Source organism: Eulemur rufifrons, unplaced genomic scaffold (assembly GCF_041146395.1).
Source record: "Eulemur rufifrons isolate Redbay unplaced genomic scaffold, OSU_ERuf_1 scaffold_114, whole genome shotgun sequence".
Lineage (NCBI taxonomy): Eukaryota > Metazoa > Chordata > Mammalia > Primates > Lemuridae > Eulemur > Eulemur rufifrons.
Window position 1 is genome coordinate 173,240 of NW_027182896.1, and position 18,991 is coordinate 192,230.

The 18,991-nt window shown below is 38.6% G+C and overlaps 1 protein-coding gene across 1 annotated transcript in view; it reads right to left on the reverse strand.

The window, feature by feature from the left end:
- The window catches only part of LOC138379663 (ankyrin repeat domain-containing protein 26-like), a 50,772-nt gene extending 32,720 nt beyond the window's left edge, over positions 1-18,052 (reverse strand). Inside the window, exons 1-3 of the mRNA XM_069464809.1 lie at positions 17,972-18,052; positions 11,566-11,599; positions 11,145-11,286 (exon numbers count right to left, since the gene is read on the reverse strand). Of these exons, the coding sequence (XP_069320910.1) occupies positions 11,145-11,286 (142 nt within the window). The 5' untranslated portion in view covers positions 11,566-11,599; positions 17,972-18,052. The remainder of the gene's footprint in view (positions 1-11,144; positions 11,287-11,565; positions 11,600-17,971) is intronic.
- Positions 18,053-18,991: the final 939 nt, after the last annotated feature.

An 18,991-nucleotide genomic window follows, 5' to 3' on the forward strand; every position in this document is an offset into this window, starting at 1 on the left:
GGATTTAAAACCTATAACATATATTCCCTGACTGCAAAGCAATCAAATTAGAAATCAATAACAAAAATATCTCTGGAAAATATTTAAATATTTGGAAACTAAGTAAAACATATCTAAACCACCCTGGGTCAAAGAGGTAATGAAAAGAGAAACTAGAGAGAAAAAGATGGTGGAGTGGTGGTGACCTCCTGGATTCGTGCTCCTGGAGAGGAAAGCATAGATCTCCGCCTGCCACAACGCTAGAGGATCGCTCCCCCACAAGAACAGCAGTATGAATCCATGGAGAATCAGCACGGGACACAGAGATCAAGAAAAGACTGAGGTGAACGGGAAATAAGATCGCAAAAATCTGGAGAGTGCAGGACGGACAATAGAGAGGAGAGTGTGGGACGGCTGTACCCGCCTCACCAGGGAGTGAGGTGGGTTCAGCCCCACAGGAAAGCGACTTGTTTCCCCACTGACCTCCACACCCACTCAATTAGGGATCTGCCTGAAGTCAGTGCAGAATCACCGCGGGAGATGTGGGGCTCTGTGGAGAGGAGACATTAGCGGGAGGCATTTTGGACCCTAGAGCTCTGTGAGCGGACTGCAACTGGCGGGAGAGGGTTTGCGCTAAGCTGCAGTGACAGGCACCTAGGACACGCCAAACTGTCTCCTTTATGCGGGCGGCTGGGCTCCCTCAATTCCTGGCTCCTCCGGCCCCTACCGGACCCTGAACATTCACCCCCAGCACCAGCGATCTGCGGGCGGGCAGCCATTGTTGGGGTCCACAGCCTAGCCGCTGCGGAGCGATTGGGTACCGGGCGGCTCCCTGGGAGGCTCCCTCCCCTAGTCCCTGGACCCCCCCCCCAGGAGCTCCGCCTTTGCATGAACACTGAGTGCTTCCCCAGTCGCGAGAGAGTGGAGCGTGGTCCTTGCGGACATTGGGGTGGGGCGGAACATCACCCCCGGGAGCTGCATCAACTGGGGCGCTGGGCAAACGAGGGCACCGCCCCCTCCCCCTAGCCACTGTCTTTCGTGCAGAGAGAGGCAGAAACCACCTTGGGAGAGGAAGAGGCAAGGAAAAAGTCACTTTCCGTCTGCAATTAGAACAGCTCAGTGACTTGACTCTCTAACCGGTTTTGGGTCACATTAATTCTCTGGGGCTGGACCCAACAGGAGTAGCCCCCCAGCTAAGGTAGCAAAATCCTGAACAACACGTGAAGGGCTCCCCCTAGCAACAGAGGAGGCAGCTCACCTGGGCTGCTACACAGCCTAAGATCAGCACACACGGTGTGCCTCTATCCAGACTAAAGCTGAAAGAAGTTGAAAGAAGGCATCTAATGATTCATCCAGATGGGAAGGGCTCAGCGAAAGAACTCTGGGAGTGTAAAGAATCAAGCAGAAATCTTGCCCTCAAAGAGGGTTACTAGTTCTCTACCAATTGACACAAACCAGATTCAAAATAGCAACATGTCACAGGAAGAATTTCAAACATGGATCATAAATAAGCTGAATATTATGCAAGAAAAAATGGATAACCAACACAAAGAAACCACAAAAAAGATCCAGGACTTGGAAGAAAAATTCACTAAAGAAATTGAAATATTGAAGAAAAATCAAACTGAACTCCTGGAAATGAAGAATTTATTCAGGGAGCTACAAAACACAGTGGAAAGTCTCAAGAGCAGGGTAGATCAAATAGAAGAAAGAATCTCAGATATCGAGGATAACACTTTCCAATTAAATAAGTCAGTCACAGAGATAGAGCAAAGAAATAAGAGAAAAGATCAGAGTCTACAAGAAATGTGGGATTATGTGAAGAAGCTTAACGTGAGAGTTATCAGCATTCCTGAGGGTGAAGAAGACAATAAGCAAGGGTTGGATAAACTATTTGAAGATATAATTGAGGAAAATTTCCCAGGCCTTGCCAAAACTCTAGATATACAGGTTCAAGAAGCTCAAAGAACCCCTGGGAGATTCATACCAAATAGGAAGACACCACGTCATGCAGTTATCAGACTGACCAAAATATCCACTAAAGAGGCCCTTCTTCGAGCTGTAAGGAGAAAGAAACAAGTAACATACAAAGGAAAGTCCATCCGAATCACGCCAGATTTCTCAACTGAAACCTTACAAGCAAGAAGAGATTGGGGCCCTATTCTCACTCTTCTGAAACAGAATAATGCCCAGCCTAGAATCCTGTACCCAGCTAAGCTCAGTTTTATATATGAAGGTGAAATTAAGACATTCTCAGATAAACAAAAACTCAGAGAATTCACCAAGACAAGACCAGCTCTCCAAGAAGTACTCAAAACAGAGTAACACATGGACCAGCACAAGAAAGACCCACAAATGTAAAACTACTCAAGAGATAAAGATAAAAACCCAGTTATCACAATGGCTCAAGAGAGAAATCAAAACAACGAAATTCAACCCAACATTAGGAACAGAAATCTGTCTCACTTATCAGTTCTCTCATTAAATGTGAATGGATTGAATTCTCCACTAAAGAGACATAGACTAGCCCAATGGCTAAAAAAATATAAGCCAAGTATCTGCTGTCTTCAGGAAATTCATCTAATCTGCAAGGATGCATTTAGACTGAAAATAAAAGGGTGGAAATCAATATTTCAAGCAAATGGAAGCCAAAAGAAAGCTGGCATGGCGGTTTTAATCTCTGATAACTTAGTTTTTAAATCAACAAAAGTAATGAAAGACAAAGATGGTTACTATATACTGGTCAAGGGTAAAATTCAACAAGAAGACATAACTATACTTAATATATATGCACCCAACTTAGGTGCACCCAGATTCATAAAGCAAACCCTACTTGATCTGAACCAAATGATAGATAACAACACTTTAATAGTTGGAGACTTTAACACGCCACTGACAGTACAGGACAGATCCTCCAAACAAAAAATAAACAAAGAAATAATGGACTTAAATAGAATGCTAGAACAAATGGGCCTGACTGACATCTACAGGACATTCTAGCCAAAATCCACTGAATATACTTTCTTCTCATCAGCTCATGGAACATTCTCCAAGATTGACCATATCCTAGAACATAAAGCATATCTTAAAAAATTAAAAAAAATAGAAATTATACCATGCATCTTCTCAGATCACAGTGGAATAAAAGTAATAATGAACTCTAACAGAAATTCGCATTCCTACTCAAAGTCATGGAAGCTAAACAACCTTCTCCTGAACGATTATTTTATAAATGAAGAAATCGAGACGGAAATCAAAAGATTCTTTGAATTAAACGACAAAGGAGACACAACTTATCAAAATCTGTGGGACACAGCTAAAGCAGTCCTGAGAGGAAAATTCATTTCCATAAATGCCTATATCAAAAAGACAGAAAACTTACAAATAGACAATCTAATGAATGGACTCAAAGAGCTGGAGAAGGAAGAACAGATCAACCCCAAACCCAGCAGAAGGAGAGAAATTATTAAGATCAAATCAGAACTAAATGAAAAGGACAACAAACAAACGATAAGGGAGATTAATAAAACAAAAAGTTGGTTCTTTGAAAAAATAAACAAGATAGACACACCTTTGGCTCAACTAACCAAGAGCAGAAAGAAAAAACTCTAATAACCTCCATCAGGAACATGAAAGGAAAAATCATGACCGATGCCACAGAGATACATGATATCATCTATGAATTCTACAAAAATCCTTATGCACACAAATTGGAAAATGTGGAGGAAATGGACAAATTTTTAGAAACATACAGCCTTCCCAGGCTCAACCAGGAGGAAATAGAATTCCTGAATAGACCAATATCTAGATCTGAAATCGAAACAGCAATAAAAAAACCTTCCCAAAAAGAAAAGCCGTGGACCAGATGGGTTCACACCTGAATTTTACCATACCTACAAAGAAGAACTGGTGCTCATCCTACATAAACTATTATCCAATATCGAGAAGGATGGAATTCTCCCCAACACATTTTACCAAGCCAACATAATTTTGATACCAAAACCAGGAAAGGATGCAACAAAAAAAGAAAACTACAGACCAATCTCCCTTATGAATATAGATGTAAAAATTCTCAATGAAATCCTAGCAAATCGAATCCAAGTGCTTATCAAGAAAATAATCCATCACGACCAAGTGGGCTTCATCCCAGAGAGGCAGGGATGGCTTAACATATGCAAATCTATAAATGTAATTCACCACATAAATAGAAGCAAAAATAAAGACCATATGATCCTCTCAATAGATGCAGAAAAAGCATTTGACAAAATTCAACACCCTTTTATGATAAGAGCACTTAAAATAGGCATAGACGGGGCCTATCTAAAAATGATACAAGCCATATATGACAAACCCACAGCCAACATCATACTGAATGGGGAAAAACTGAAAGCATTCCCACTTAGAACTGGAACCAGACAAGGCTGCCCACTGTCCCCATTACTTTTCAACATAGTATTGGAAGTCCTTGCGAGAGCTATCAGGCAAGAGAGCAGAAGCAAGGGTGTCCAAATAGAGACAGAAGAGATCAAACTCTCACTCTTTGCTGATGATATGATGTTATATCTAGAAAACCCCAAGGATTCAACCAAGAGACTCCTGGAATTGATCAATGAATTTAGTAAAGTCTTAGGATACAAAATGAATACACACAAATCAGAGGCATTCATATATGCCAATAACAGTCAAACGGAGAACCAAATTAAGGACTCAATACCCTTCAAAATAGCAACAAAGAAAATAAAATACCCAGGAATATATTTAACTAAGGAGGTAAAAGACCTCTATAGGGAGAACTATGAAACACTGAGGAAGGAAATCGCAGAACATGGAAATAGGTGGAAAACCATACCATGCTCGTGGATCGGAAGAATCAACATTGCTAAAATGTCTATATTGCCCAAAGTGATCTACAGATTCAATGCAATCCCTATTAAATTATCAACATCATTTTTCATAGATATAGAAAAAATAATTTTACGCTTTGTATGGAACCAGAGAAGACCCCGTTTAGCAAAAGCAATTTTAAGCAACAAAAACAAAATGGGAGGTATTAATTTGCCAGACTTCAAACTATACTACAAGGCTGTGATTATTAAAACTGCTTGGTATTGGCACAAGTGCAGGGACACAGACCACTGGAACAGAACAGAAAATCCAAATATAAAACCATCCTCATATAGCCATCTAATCTTTGACAAAGCAGACAAAAACATACTCTGGGGAAAAGATTCCTTATTTAACAAATGGTGCTGGGAAAACTGGATAGCCACATGTAGAAGACTAAAACAGGACTCACAGCTTTCACCTCTCACAAAAATCAAATCACGGTGGATAACAGACTTAAACCTTAGGTGCGAAACTATTAGAATTCTAGCAGAAAATGTAGGAAAGACTCTTACAGATATTGGCCTAGACAAAAAATTTATGAACAAGACTTGCAAGGCAATCACAGCAACAACAACAAAAAATAAATAAATAAATGGGACCTGATCAAATTAAAAAGCTTCTGCACAGCCAAAGAAACAGTCATGACAGTAAACAGACAACCTACAGAATGGGAAAAATTTTTTGCATACTACACATCAGATAAAGGACTGATAACAAGAATCTATTTAGAACTCAGGAAAATCAGTAAGAAAAAATCAAACAACCCTATTAAAAAGTGGGCAAAGGACATGAATAGAAACTTTTCAAAGGAAGCTATAAAAATGGCTAACAAACATATGAAAAAATGTTCAACATCTCTAATCATCAGGGAAATGCAAATCAAAATCACAATGTGATATCAGTTAACTCCAGTGAGAATGGCCTTTATCAAAAGATCCCAGAACAATACATGTTGCTGTGGATGCGGAGAGACAGGAACACTCATACACTGCTGGTGGGACGGTAAACTAGTGCAACCCCTATGGAAAAGAATATGGAGATACCTTAAACAGATTCAAGTAGACCTACCATTCGATCCAGCAATCCCATTATTGGGCATCTACCCAGAAGAACAAAAGTCATTCTATAAAAAAGACACCTGCACCCGAATGTTTATAGCAGCACAATTCATAATTGAAAAGATGTGGAAACAACCCAAATGCCCATCAATTCCTGAGTGGATTAGCAAAATGTGGTATATATATATATATATACATATATATACACCATGGAATATTACTCAGCTATAAGAAATAACGGTGATATGGCATCTCTTTGGTTCTCCTGGAGAGAGTTGGAACCCATTCTATTAAGTGAAGTATCCCAAGAATGGAAAAATAAGCACCCCATGTACTCACCAGCAAACTGGTTTCCCTGAGTGCACATTTGGGAATAACACCAATTGGGTATCGGACAGAGGTGGGGGCTGGGGGGCGAGGATGGGTGTATACCTACTTGATGAGTGCGATGCACACTGCCTGGGGAATGGACACACTTGAAGCTCAGACTCGGGGGGATGGGGAGGCATGGGCAATATATATAACCTGAACTTTTGTACCCCCATAATGAGCTGAAATTAAAAAAAAATAATAATAATAATAAAAAAGAAAAGAGAAACTAGAAAGTATTTTGACTGAATGAAAATAGAAATATAACATAGCAGAATTTTTGGAATACAGCTATAACAGTTCTTAAATAAAAATTGCTAGAACTGAATGTGTATATTAGAAGAGTCTCAAATGAATGACCTTGATATCTACCTTAAGAAACTAGGCCGGGCGTGGTGGCTCACGCCTGTAATCCCAGCACTCTGGGAGGCCGAGGTGGGCGGATCGGTTGAGCTCAGGAGTTCGAGAGCAGCCTGAGCAAGAGCGAGACCCCATCTCTACTAAAAATAGAAAGAAATTATATGGACAGCTAAAAATATATATAGAAAAAATTAGCCGGGCATGGTGGCGCATGCCTGTAGTCCCAGCTACTCGGGAGGCTGAGACAGGAGGATCCCTTGAGCTCAGGAGTTTGAGGTTGCTGTGAGCAAGGCTGACGCCACGGCACTAACTCTAGCCCGGGCAACAGAGTGAGACTCTGTTTCAAAAAAAAAAAAAAAAAAGAAAGAAACTAAAAAAAAAAAAAAAGAAAAAAGAAAAAAAGAAAGAAAGAAAAGAAAGACAAATGAAATCCAAAGCAAGAGGAAAGGAAATACTAACCATCTGCTATGGTCTGCATTCTATTTCCTTACAGCATTCCTGTGCTGAAACCTCCTCACTGAGGTAACGGTGCTGGGAGGTAGGTCTTCCGGGGGATGATTATGTCCTGAAGGCCAAGTCCTCATGAATGGGGTTAGTGCCCTTATACAAGAGACCTCATAGAGCTCCTTCACCCCTTCTGCCCTGGGATGACACAGGGGAAAAGAATGCACCTCTGACCCGGGAAGTGGTCTGTCACCAGACACCAAATCTGCCAGTGCTTGATCTTGGAATTCACAGCCTCCAGAATGTGACAAATCGATTTCTGTTGCTTATAAACTACCCAGCGTATGGCATGTTTTCATAGCAGGCTGAAGAGGCTATGACATCAAAGATGAAACCAACAGGGAAAATCAGTACGACCAAACACTTTGAGCTGATCGATAAATGTGATAAAAATATATCTAGCCAGGTTGATCAGGAAAAACAAAAGACAAATTATTAATTTCAGAAATGAGCACTGTGACATTATTACATAGTCTACATATACTAAAAGAATAACAAGGTGATATTATAAAATTTATGTGAATAAACATGACAACTTAGATGAAGTGGAAAAATTCCTTTAAAAACAAAAATTACCAAACCTCAATCAAAAAGGACTAGATGACTTGAATTGCCCTAAAGCTATAAAATAAAAGTTGTTGTTGAAAATCTTTTTACAAAGAAAACTCCAGGCCCAGAGAGCTATGCTGGTGAACACTACCAAACGTTCTAGGAAAAAATAAAATTCTGCACAAACTCTCCCCCAAAAATAGAAAGGAAAAATACGTTCCAACTCATTTCTATAATGCTAGCATTACCCTGAGCTAGAAAATGATATTACAAAAAAGAATACTCCCTCATGTGCATGGGTATCAAAATTCAACCATTTTTGTAGCAATCAAAATATCCTCCATTAGGTCAATGAATAAAGTGCGGTACAGCCATACAATGGAATATTACTCACTACTAAGAAGAAATAGCTATCAAGCCATGAAGACACATGAAGGAACCTTAAATACATGTTATCAAGTGAAAGAAGCCAATCTAAAAAATGCTACATACTGCACAATTCCAACAATATGACATTCTGGAAACTGCAAAACTATGGATACAGTTAAAAAAAAAAATCTCTGGTTGCCAGGGGTGGGGAGCAGAGCAAAGGATAAACAGGTAGAGCACAGAGGATTTTTAGGGCAGTGAAAATACTTTGTATGATACCATAATGATGGATAGACGGTATTATACCTTTGTTCAAACCACAGAACGTACAGCATCAACAGTGAACCCTAAAGTAAACAATGGACTTTGGGAGATTATGATGTGTCAGTGTAGGTTCATCTGTGACCCACAGTGTAACAGCTGTACCGCCCTGGTGAGGCATATTGATAACAGGTGTAGCTACGCATGTGTGGGGCAGGGGGTATATGGAAAATCTCTGTGCCTTCTTCCCAGGTTTGCTGTAAACCCAAAATGGCTGTAAAAAAAATTAAGTCTGTAAAAAACTTCTCAACAAAACTTTAAAAAATCAATTCCAATGATGTTAAAATCTACCAAAAGGGCCAGTAGAACTCATAAGTGAATTTATCAAGGTACAGGCTATAAAATCAACATATAGATATCAGCTGTATTTCTAAATACTAGCAGTAAAATATAAAAACAAAATTTAAAAATAGCATTTACAACATCCTCAAAATATAAAATACTGATAAATCTGATCAAATAGGGAAGGACCTACACATAGAATACTACAAAACATCATTGAGAAAATTAACTATGACCTACGCAAATGGAGTAATAACCTTGTTCAGGAGTGGAAAGATTCCTTATTGATAAGATGTCAATTCTCCCCAGATTAACCTATAGATTCATCAGAAGTCCAATCTAATTCCCAGCAGGCCAGCAACTTTTTAGAAATGAACATTCTGATTCCAGCATTCATGTGCAAATGCAAAGGATCTAGAACAGCCAAAATAACCTTGAAGAAAACCAATATTGTAGGGCTGATATCAAGAATTGTTACAAATGTATGTGATCAAAACAGCATGATACTTGCACAGGTTGAGTATCCCTTATCCAAAATGCTTGAGACCAGTAGTGTTTCAGATTTTGGATTTTGTTTTCTGATTCTGAAATATGTACACATACATAATGAGATATCTTGGGGATGGAATCCAAATCTACACGTGAAATACACTGATGTTTCAATATACATCTTACATACATAGCATTAAGGGAATTTTATTCATTTTTAATAATTTTGTGCATGAAATCAAATTGGGGTATATGAGGCCATGGGTGGAATTTTCCACTTGTGGTGTCATACTGACACTCAAAAAGTTTCAGATTTAGGAGCCTTTCAAATATCACATTTTTGGGATAGGGATGCTCAACCTGTATGATGAGAGCCAAATACAGATGGTCCCTGACTTCAGACTGTTTGAAGTATGATTTTTCAACCTTATGATGGGTTTATTGAGGCATTAAATGAATTTTCAACTTCTGATGATTTCATCAGAATGCAACCCTATAGTTGAGGAGAATCTGTTGATCAGTGGAACCCAACAGAGAGTCCAGAAACAGATCCACACAGGTACAGCCAAATTCTTTTTGACAAAGGCACAATGGCAATGTACTGGATCAAGGACAGCCTTTTTGGAATATGGTGCTGGAACGATAGGATCTCCATTTCCAAAAACTGAACTTGAATCCATACCTCAAACCATAAACAAAGCAGAACACAAGATGGACTATAAATCTAAATGTAAGAACTAAAACTATACAACTTCTAGAAGCAAGCATAGGAGAAAAACCTTTGTGACCCTGCACTAGGTAAAGATTTCTTAGATATGACAAAGCAAAATCCATAATTAAACAAATAGATAAACTGGACTTTATTGAAATTTAAAACTTCTGCTATTCAAAAGATACTATTAAGAAAATGAAAAGCTGAACCACAAACTGGGAAAAATTCCCTGCAAAAAACATAGCTAATAAAGAAACAGTGTCTAGAATATATAAAGAACTCTTAAAACTCAACAAATAGAAAAATAATCTAACTTTTTAAATGACAAAAGGATTGAAGAGACATCTCACTAAACAAAATGTACAGCTGGCAAATAAGCACGTGGGAAGATGCCCAACATTATTAGTCATTAGGGTGGGGGGCACTAAAATCACAATCATATGCACGATACTCACCCATCAGAATGGCTAAACATTTAAACAATGGTAATAACTGTTTGTAATGATACAGAACAACTGAAGGGAATGGAAAACGTTACAAACACTTTGGAAAATAATTTAGCAATTTCTTAACAAGGGAGCACACAGGGCCATGAGGAGATCGCTGTAAGTGACGGATATGTTAACGCTCTTCAATACGTGGTGGGTTCACACGTGTATACATATGCCAAAACTTATCAAATTGTACATTTTACATATGTGCAGTTTATCGTATGCCAGTTATATCTCACTAAAGCTACTGACTGAAGGAACAAACACCTAACACAGTGGCTGGGACACAGAGAGAAAGAGGGTATAAAACAATGCAGGACAAGCTAGAATTAAGATCTTTAACTTTACAGCAATGAGAAGTGGTAGCTGGGTTTTAAACAGGGGGGTAACATGATCAGATCTGAATTTTTAACAGTATATAATATGGTTGGCAGGCAGAGCATGGTTTCAGGAGATGGGGTTGCAGGGACAACGGTGCTAAGGTTACTGCAGTATGCCAGGTGGGAGATACTGGTAATCTGACCTCGAGTAAAGACAGAGGAGAGAAGCAGAGTCAACAGAAAACCAGGAGTGCCATTCACACTGAAGAAGGTACAGTGGAATTCCCATGGCTCTGTGGCTGAGAGTGCACAACATATGCTAGCTCTCATTCTATTTTAACATAAACCGGATTTCTGACATGAAATCGGTGCTCTACGCCACAGTGCTAAGCAATGTGTTCATTCACTACTAGAAGATACATAAGAAGGCCTTATACTTATGCAGTGGTCCTACCTGTACGATGCCTTCCAAGTTGTTTAGGGAACAATGTAAAGTTCTTATAAATAAAGGAAGGCAACTCAAAATCCTCTGAGGTTGCTTCAGATGAGCAAGTTAAATCATCACGGTCATCCATAGAATGTGTTTGGTTTCTCATCTATAAAATATTCATAATATCACTATTTCAAAATGTCCCTGAAATATTTACAGCGTAAACTAAATGTACAGGAGTGGTAATTATCCTTTTCTATATAAGAGCAAAAACACAGATACTTCTTAAAAGTTCTTATTTGTGTTAAAAGGACATCTATGGCTATAATTTCTTAATTACTTTTTCAAAGCAAATGTCTTTAACAAAAGATTCTCTATTTTTTACTCTACCTTTTATAATGTATTTTTAACAATAATTTGGTTGATGGTTTATATTTTACAATACCTTGTTCTGTTTCTTAAATGTTCTCTTTGTAGGCCTAAAACAAATAAAAACAAATAATTTCTTTCAGGCAAGTAGTAAATATGTAAAATACAAAGTATATCTAAAACTATTGTGTTTTATAAAAATCTCTGCATTTGTCATTTATTTCTCCTGCTTATAAAGTTTTCAGATTTTTTGTTTTACAGGTAATATAAAATACAATAATTTTCTATGAGAGGGATTAAAGTATAAACAGAGTACCATTAGGGGATGAAGAAAACATGTATAAATAGTGCCATAATAAAGAGTTAAATTTAGATCAAGCTTTCTGACAGTCAAAGTAAAAGGGAAAACATGTTACTTGCATTATTTGACAGAAAGAAATTTCTGAGTTCTTCTCATTGCCCTTTTCAACAAAGACAACCATTTGCTGGCATTAAAACTTATTTGCAACATATTACTTACATGCTTATAGCAGGGAAACACTTTTTTTTTTTTTTTTTGAGACAGAGTCTCACTCTGTTGCCCAGGCTAGAGTGAGTGCCGTGGCGTCAGCCTAGCTCACAGCAACCTCAAACTCCTGGGCTCAAGCGATCCTCCTGCCTCAGCCTCCCGAGTAGCTGGGACTACAGGCATGCGCCACCATGCCCGGCTAATTTTTTTTAATATATATATTTTTAGCTGTCCATATAATTTCTTTCTATTTTTAGTAGAGATGGGGTCTCGCTCTTGCTCAGGCTGGTCCCGAACTCCTGAGCTCAAACGATCCGCCCACCTCGGCCTCCCAGAGTGCTAGGATTACAGGCGTGAGCCACCACGCCCGGCTGGGAAACACTTTTTAAATCATGTTATCCATCAGCACTTTCAGGACTCACTATGCATTTACTCTGTCTTATTTAAAGCACTGTACCTGTGTTAAACTCATTTTAATGCTCACAATTCCATGAGGTAGGTACCATTTGAGGAGGAAACCAGGCACAGAAGGGCCAAGTAATCAGCCCGAGCACAGACAGCGGATCAGTGGCAGACCCAGCATTCGAACCCAGCAGTTCTGGCTCCAAAACACGTGTTTCATGATGTGCTACGAAAGTCATATGTATTTTCAACTGTTTTCAAGTGATATTATAGCAGATGGATCTATACAGACATTCAATTTCTGGCTATAACTATAAATAAACATTTCTGAATCTTTCTGTTTTCTGAAAGTAAAAAGCCTTTGTATCTAGGCAATTTTGGAAACCTACCTTCAATAAGCTCAAAATTTAATTTTCTAAAGGAATTGATCGCCAGGCATTTGTTCATCTATCTGACTGTTTATTCATACACAGCATGATAGAGGAGAAAAACTAAAGCAGGAAAATGAATTTCTCTGTGTTGCAGGGGGGTGGTGGGAATATTAGATGCCCAGAAAAGGCCTTGCTGAGAAAGTGGCTTTGAGGTAAAAAGCCAAAGAGATGGAAGGAGCAAGCCAGGAGGGTGTCTGAGGAAAAAGGAGTCCAGACACAGGGCAGTGCCAAGTACACATGTGTGCCTGGAGAGCTTAAGAAACAGTGAGAAGTTCCATGTGGCGGGAGCAGAGCAAACGGGATGGGAAAATAGACACTGAAGTCAGACAGATACCAGCTTAGATCACGCACTGCCTTTTAGGTGTTAGGAAGAACTGGAATATGCTCTCAGTGAAACGGAAGGCAGTTAGAAGGTCTGAGCAGAGGAATGACAGAATCTGATTTATACTCTCCTAGGTCCACTGGGTTAAGAATTGCTGGAAAGAGGATTTTACAAAAGGACAAACGAGACGACAATTATCCGTCCTTTACACTCATCTGGACAGCAGACGGTGGTCACTCGGGCATGGGAGACGTGACTGGCTTCTGGATATGTTTTCACAGAAGACCTGACGGGATTTGCTGACAGAGTAGATGTGAGCTGTCCGAGAGAGAGGAGTCAAGGGTGACACTGAGGTGCTTGGCAGAGCGACTGGAAGACTTGCCGCAACTCAAGCAGGAAAGACTGCGTGAGGGTGGCGCGAGAAGGTCAGCAGCAGCTCAGTCACGGACCTGAGGAGTTTGTGACACCCAACAGCTAACCCAAGAGAGGTGTCAAGTAAGAAGTTTGGTGTATAGGTTTGGAGTTAGGGAGAGACATCTGGGCTGGAGATATAAATTTGGAAATCATTAGCATAGACAAGGTAGTAAAAGTCATGAGAAAGCTGATCGAGGACTGAGTCCTGGGACGGTTCAATGAGTAAAAGGTGGGGGAGGAGGAGAAGCCCACAGAATAGACGAAGACGGATGGACTGGAGAGGCAGGGGGAAAACCAGGAGAGTGAGTGATATCCTGAATGCCAAGTGCAGAAAGAGTTATGGAGGAAAGAGTTTGCCACTGGGCCAAATATTGCTGGGAGGTCAATACAATGAGGTCTGAGAAATTATGTCTAGATTAACAAAAGGAGAAATAAGTGGTAATCTGGAGAAAAACAATTTTGGCTGAGTGATGGGAGTGAAAATTACTCAAGTGAAGTCAAAAGTAAATGCAAATATGATCCAGTGAGTATAGAGAATTCTATAAAGGGTATCATACCTGAGCAGCATGATCACGAACGACCTAATTTTCTTCTTCCTCAGCTGCATTTTTCAATCCTCATATAATAACTATGTAGTATATTTCCATACTTTAAGCATTTTTAAGATTATAAATATGACAATTTTAGAAATGTCAGACTGTTATTCAATAATAAATTTATAAATTAATACAATTAAAAGACTATTTGAACATTTCTATATTACAAGAGATTATCATTTTGCTCATGTTTATAAATAAGATTAGAGAATGACTGAAAATTTGAAGGGAAGTAATTATGGTTTGATAAAAGTCAGCCAACTGTAGGATATTTTATATTCATCCAATATACAAAGTAATTAGTCACATTAAAATATTGAATTCTGTAATGGAAATTAAAAGGGGAGAAATGCAAAACATACTCATATTTTTAAACTGAAATTTTATAAATTATATAACATGAGATCTGTTGAATACTATGGTGTGGCGCACACTGAAATACATAATCTGTTCAAAGGAAGGATAATGCGTGCCTGCAGGGTAACTTTAAAAACAAAACTTGCTGCATTAGCAGCACCTTGGTTTTATCAGAAGGGCCAGAAAACAAGTAGATGCGAGCCAAGTGCAGCCCACTGGCTGTTTTTGTAGGCAAAGTTTCATTGGAACACAGCCATGCCCATTCACTTATTTTCTATGACAGATTTTGGACTACAACAGACACCTTACAGCCCACAAAGCCTAAAATATATTTACTATCTGGCTTTTTATAGAAAAGTTGGCCAACTCTTGTTTTAGTAGATCAAACATCCTTTGATATATTGTAATAAGTTTTATCCAATATACTGAAATGTTTATTAGAATATAGAATAGCTGGTACTATTCAGATTAGTTTGAGGTTCCAATATCTGAATACTCATGCACTGAGAACAAGAAACAAAAATGTAATAGCCTGTAACTTTCTTGGTAATACAGAGAGTGCCAGTATAGCATATAGCTGCCTTTTGCAGCTCAGCAGATATTACAAAAATTCATAGAAAATTTGCTGAAGTTGTGTCACTAAACTAAATGATTTAGGCATATTTTAATTAGAAAATGATCAGTATACTGTAGCTCTAACTTCATTTTTAAAAATGGTTGCATACCACATTATTTTACAGGTATGGCATTTTAACTATTTCCTTATGGATGGGTAGTTAAACTATCTCCTTGGCTGGGCACGGTGGCTTACACCTGTAATCCTAGCACTCTGGGAAGCCAAGGTGGGAAGATCACTTGAGCTCAGGAGTTTGAGACCATCCTGAGCAAGAGTGAGACATCGAGTCTACTAAAAATAGCAGAAAAAATTAGCCAGGTGTGATGGCACACACCTGTAGTCCCAGCTACTCAGGAGGCTGAAGCAGGAGGATTGCTTGAGCCCAGGTGTTTGAGGTTGCTGTGAGCTAGGCTGACACCATGATACTCCAGCCTGGGCAACAGAGCAAGACTCTGTCTCAAAAACAAACAAACAAAAAACCAACAAAAAAATCAAACTATCTCCAACTTTTTTTTTTTTTTTATTTCATCTTGTTATGGGGGATACAGAATTGCAGGTTACATACGTTGCTCCTGTACTGCCTTTCCCCCCCAAGTCAGAGCTCCAGGCGTATCTGTTCCCCAGGTCGTGCGCCTTGCACCCATCGTGTAGGTATATATCCCTCCCTTCCCCACCCCCCTTCCCGAGTCAGCACCTTCAAGCGTTACCACTCCCCAAACGGTGCGCAATGCACTCATTGTGTAGGCATACCCCCATCCCCTCCCCCACCCCCCACCTCAGTCTGATATCCAATTGGTGTCATTCCCAGATTTGTATTTAGGTGATGATCAGGGAAACCAATTTTCTGGTGAGTACACGTGATGCTTGTTTTTCCATTCTTGGGATACTTCACTTAATATAATGGGTTCCAACTCTCTCCAGGAGAACCATAGAGATGTCGTATCTTCATCATTCCTTATAGCTGAGTAATATTCCATGGTATACATATACCACAGTTTACTAATCCAATCATGTATTGATGGGCACTTGGGTTGTTTCCACATCTTTGCTATTGTGAATTGTGCTGCTATAAACATTCGGGTACATGTGTCTTTGTTACAGAATGACCTTTTTTCCTTTGGGTATATGCCCAGTAATGGGATTGCTGGGTCAAATGGCAGGTCTACTTGAATCTGTTTAAGATACCTCCATAATGCTTTCCACAGGGGTTGCACTAGTTTGCAGTCCGACCAGCAGTGTATTAGTGTTCCTGTTTCTCCACACCCACGCCAACATGTGTTGTTTTGGGTTTTTTTGATAAAGGCCATTCTCATTGGAGTTAAGTGATATCTCATTGTGGTTTTGATTTGCATTTCTCTGATGATTAGGGATGTTGAGCATTTTTTCATATGTTTGTTAGCCATTCTTATATCTTCTTTCGAGAAGTTTCTATTCTTGTCATTTGCCCACTTTTTGATAGGGTTGCTTGATTTTTTCTTGCTGATTTTCCTGAGTTCTAAATAGATTCTTGTTATCAGTCCTTTATCTGATGTGTAGTATGCAAAAATTTTTTCCCATTCTGTAGGTGGTCTGTTTATTCTCGTGACTGTTTCTTTGGCTGTGCAGAAGCTTTTTAATTTAATCATGTCCCATTCATTTATTTTTGTTGCTGCTGTGATTGCCTTGGGGGTCTTCTTCATAAATTCTTTGCCTAGGCCAATGTCTGTAAGAGTCTTTCCTACATTTTCTTCTAGAATTCTGATTGTATCACGCCTAAGGTTTAGGTCTGTTATCCACCGTGATTTGATTTTTGTGAGAGGTGAAAGCTGTGGGTCCTGTTTCAGTCTTCTACAAGTGGCTAACCAATTCTCCCAGCACCATTTATTGAATAGGGATTCTTGTCCCCAGAGTATATTCTTTCCCGCTTTGTCAAAAATTAGGTGACTATATGAGGATGGTTCTATATTTGGATTTTCTGTTGTGTTCCACTGGTCTGTGTCCCTGCACTTGTGCCAATACCAGGCTGTTTTAAGAACCACGGCCTTGTAGTGTAGTTTGAGGTCTGGCAAATTAATACCTCCCATTTTGTTTTTGTTGCTTAAAATTGCTTTTGCTATACGGGGTCTTCTTCGATTCCATACAAAGTGTATAATTATTTTCTCTACGTCTGTAAAGAATGATGTTGGTAATTTAATAGGGATTGCATTGAATCTGTAAATCACTTTGGGGAGTGCAGACATTTTAACAATGTTGATTCTTCCGATCCACGAGCATGGTATATTTTTCCATCTATTATCTCCAACTTTTTGATATGACAATGCTATAATAAATTTCTATAACATACACATATATATAACATATTTATAAAAATATCCTTAACATACATATTATATATCTTCACATGTATTATATATACATTGGCCTATTATATGTATGTATCACAGATAATAAATGTTCTTAACATGTCTGTGTGTTTCCACGTGTCACGTTTTCCTGTAAGATCAAGTCCCAGAATTGGAGCTGCTAGGTTAAGTGAGTGACATTTTAAGATTTTGATGCCCACTGCTAAATTACCTGTCCAAAAGGTTTTACCACTTTTATTGACCAACAGTCTCTGAGGATACCTTTTTCCTTACATTTCCCAATACTGGTTATTATTTTGTTTATACAATATCAGGATGAATGGAAAAAAATGGTATCTCATTGCTTGTTTATTTGTATTTTTCTAATTACCAGGAAAGGCTGAATATCCCTAGTAAAAGTATAAAATTTGTTAACCATAAATATTAGCCCAAATTAGAACACATTTTGTAGTACAATAACAATTATCTACTGTTAAATATTGCTACAGGCTCACCTATCCCGCTCTTCATTCTCTTTCCTAGCAAACTGCCGATGGTCAGTTTTTCCAACAGTTCTTTGTTGGACTAATCCGTCACCATCGCTGTCATCAGTCGCATCATCACAGAAGTTTTCAAATACTTCTCTCTCAATACTTTTGTGCTTCTTCCTTGCTTTTTCAACCTAGAAGAAAAGATTGATATAAAGAATAATATTTACGACTTTATTCAATAAAAAGCACTTTTTTGTTTTCATTGGTTTTATGCAACATTAATAACAATTTAATTGTCATGATTATAGTCAGAACTATTTTGTCCTCATGTTAATTTTATCATTATATATAAATATTATCATATAATTATGGGATGCAATTATTATAATTTTTCATTGAAATATTCAGAAAGTCTGCTTCATTTCTCTTGGAGTAAATGAAACCGAATTTCCCCAAGTATCAAAAAGGGACCTTTATTAATTTTCACTTGTATGGCCATCTACTCTTTGCTATCTAATATGAATTTTCACCCCATTTGACTGACAGAAATTGAAAAATAAAAAGACAAAGACACAAAATGTGTCATCTATCTTTAACACCTGGATTTTACATTAAACAGCCAGATTTAGAGGATGTGACACTGTGGGGCTTCAGGAATGGAAAGGAAGATACCCCTTTCTGCACTAAGCCATACTTTCCCCACTACATTTTACCAATCTTTTTTCAAGTGGATCCTGGAATATTACAAAATTGAAGGTGCTCACTGAAACCAAAGTTTGCCACAACACAAAAAGCAAAACAAAACTGTCGAGTTGTGAGTGTGAAATTCGGGGAAATGAGATGCTTTCCAAATTCACTTTCAGCAGCCATCAAATTTGATAGCCAGAGGATTTATAAGTAATTATCTGCTGCAGCCCCAGTATCTACTGGTAATGGAAGTAAAGCCAACAAAGAGTGATTGGTCCAAAGCTCCTAGAGTGCCATTATCTAGCATTTTACGGCACCAAAGAGATGACACAATTCCACAATGCTGAATCAGATAAA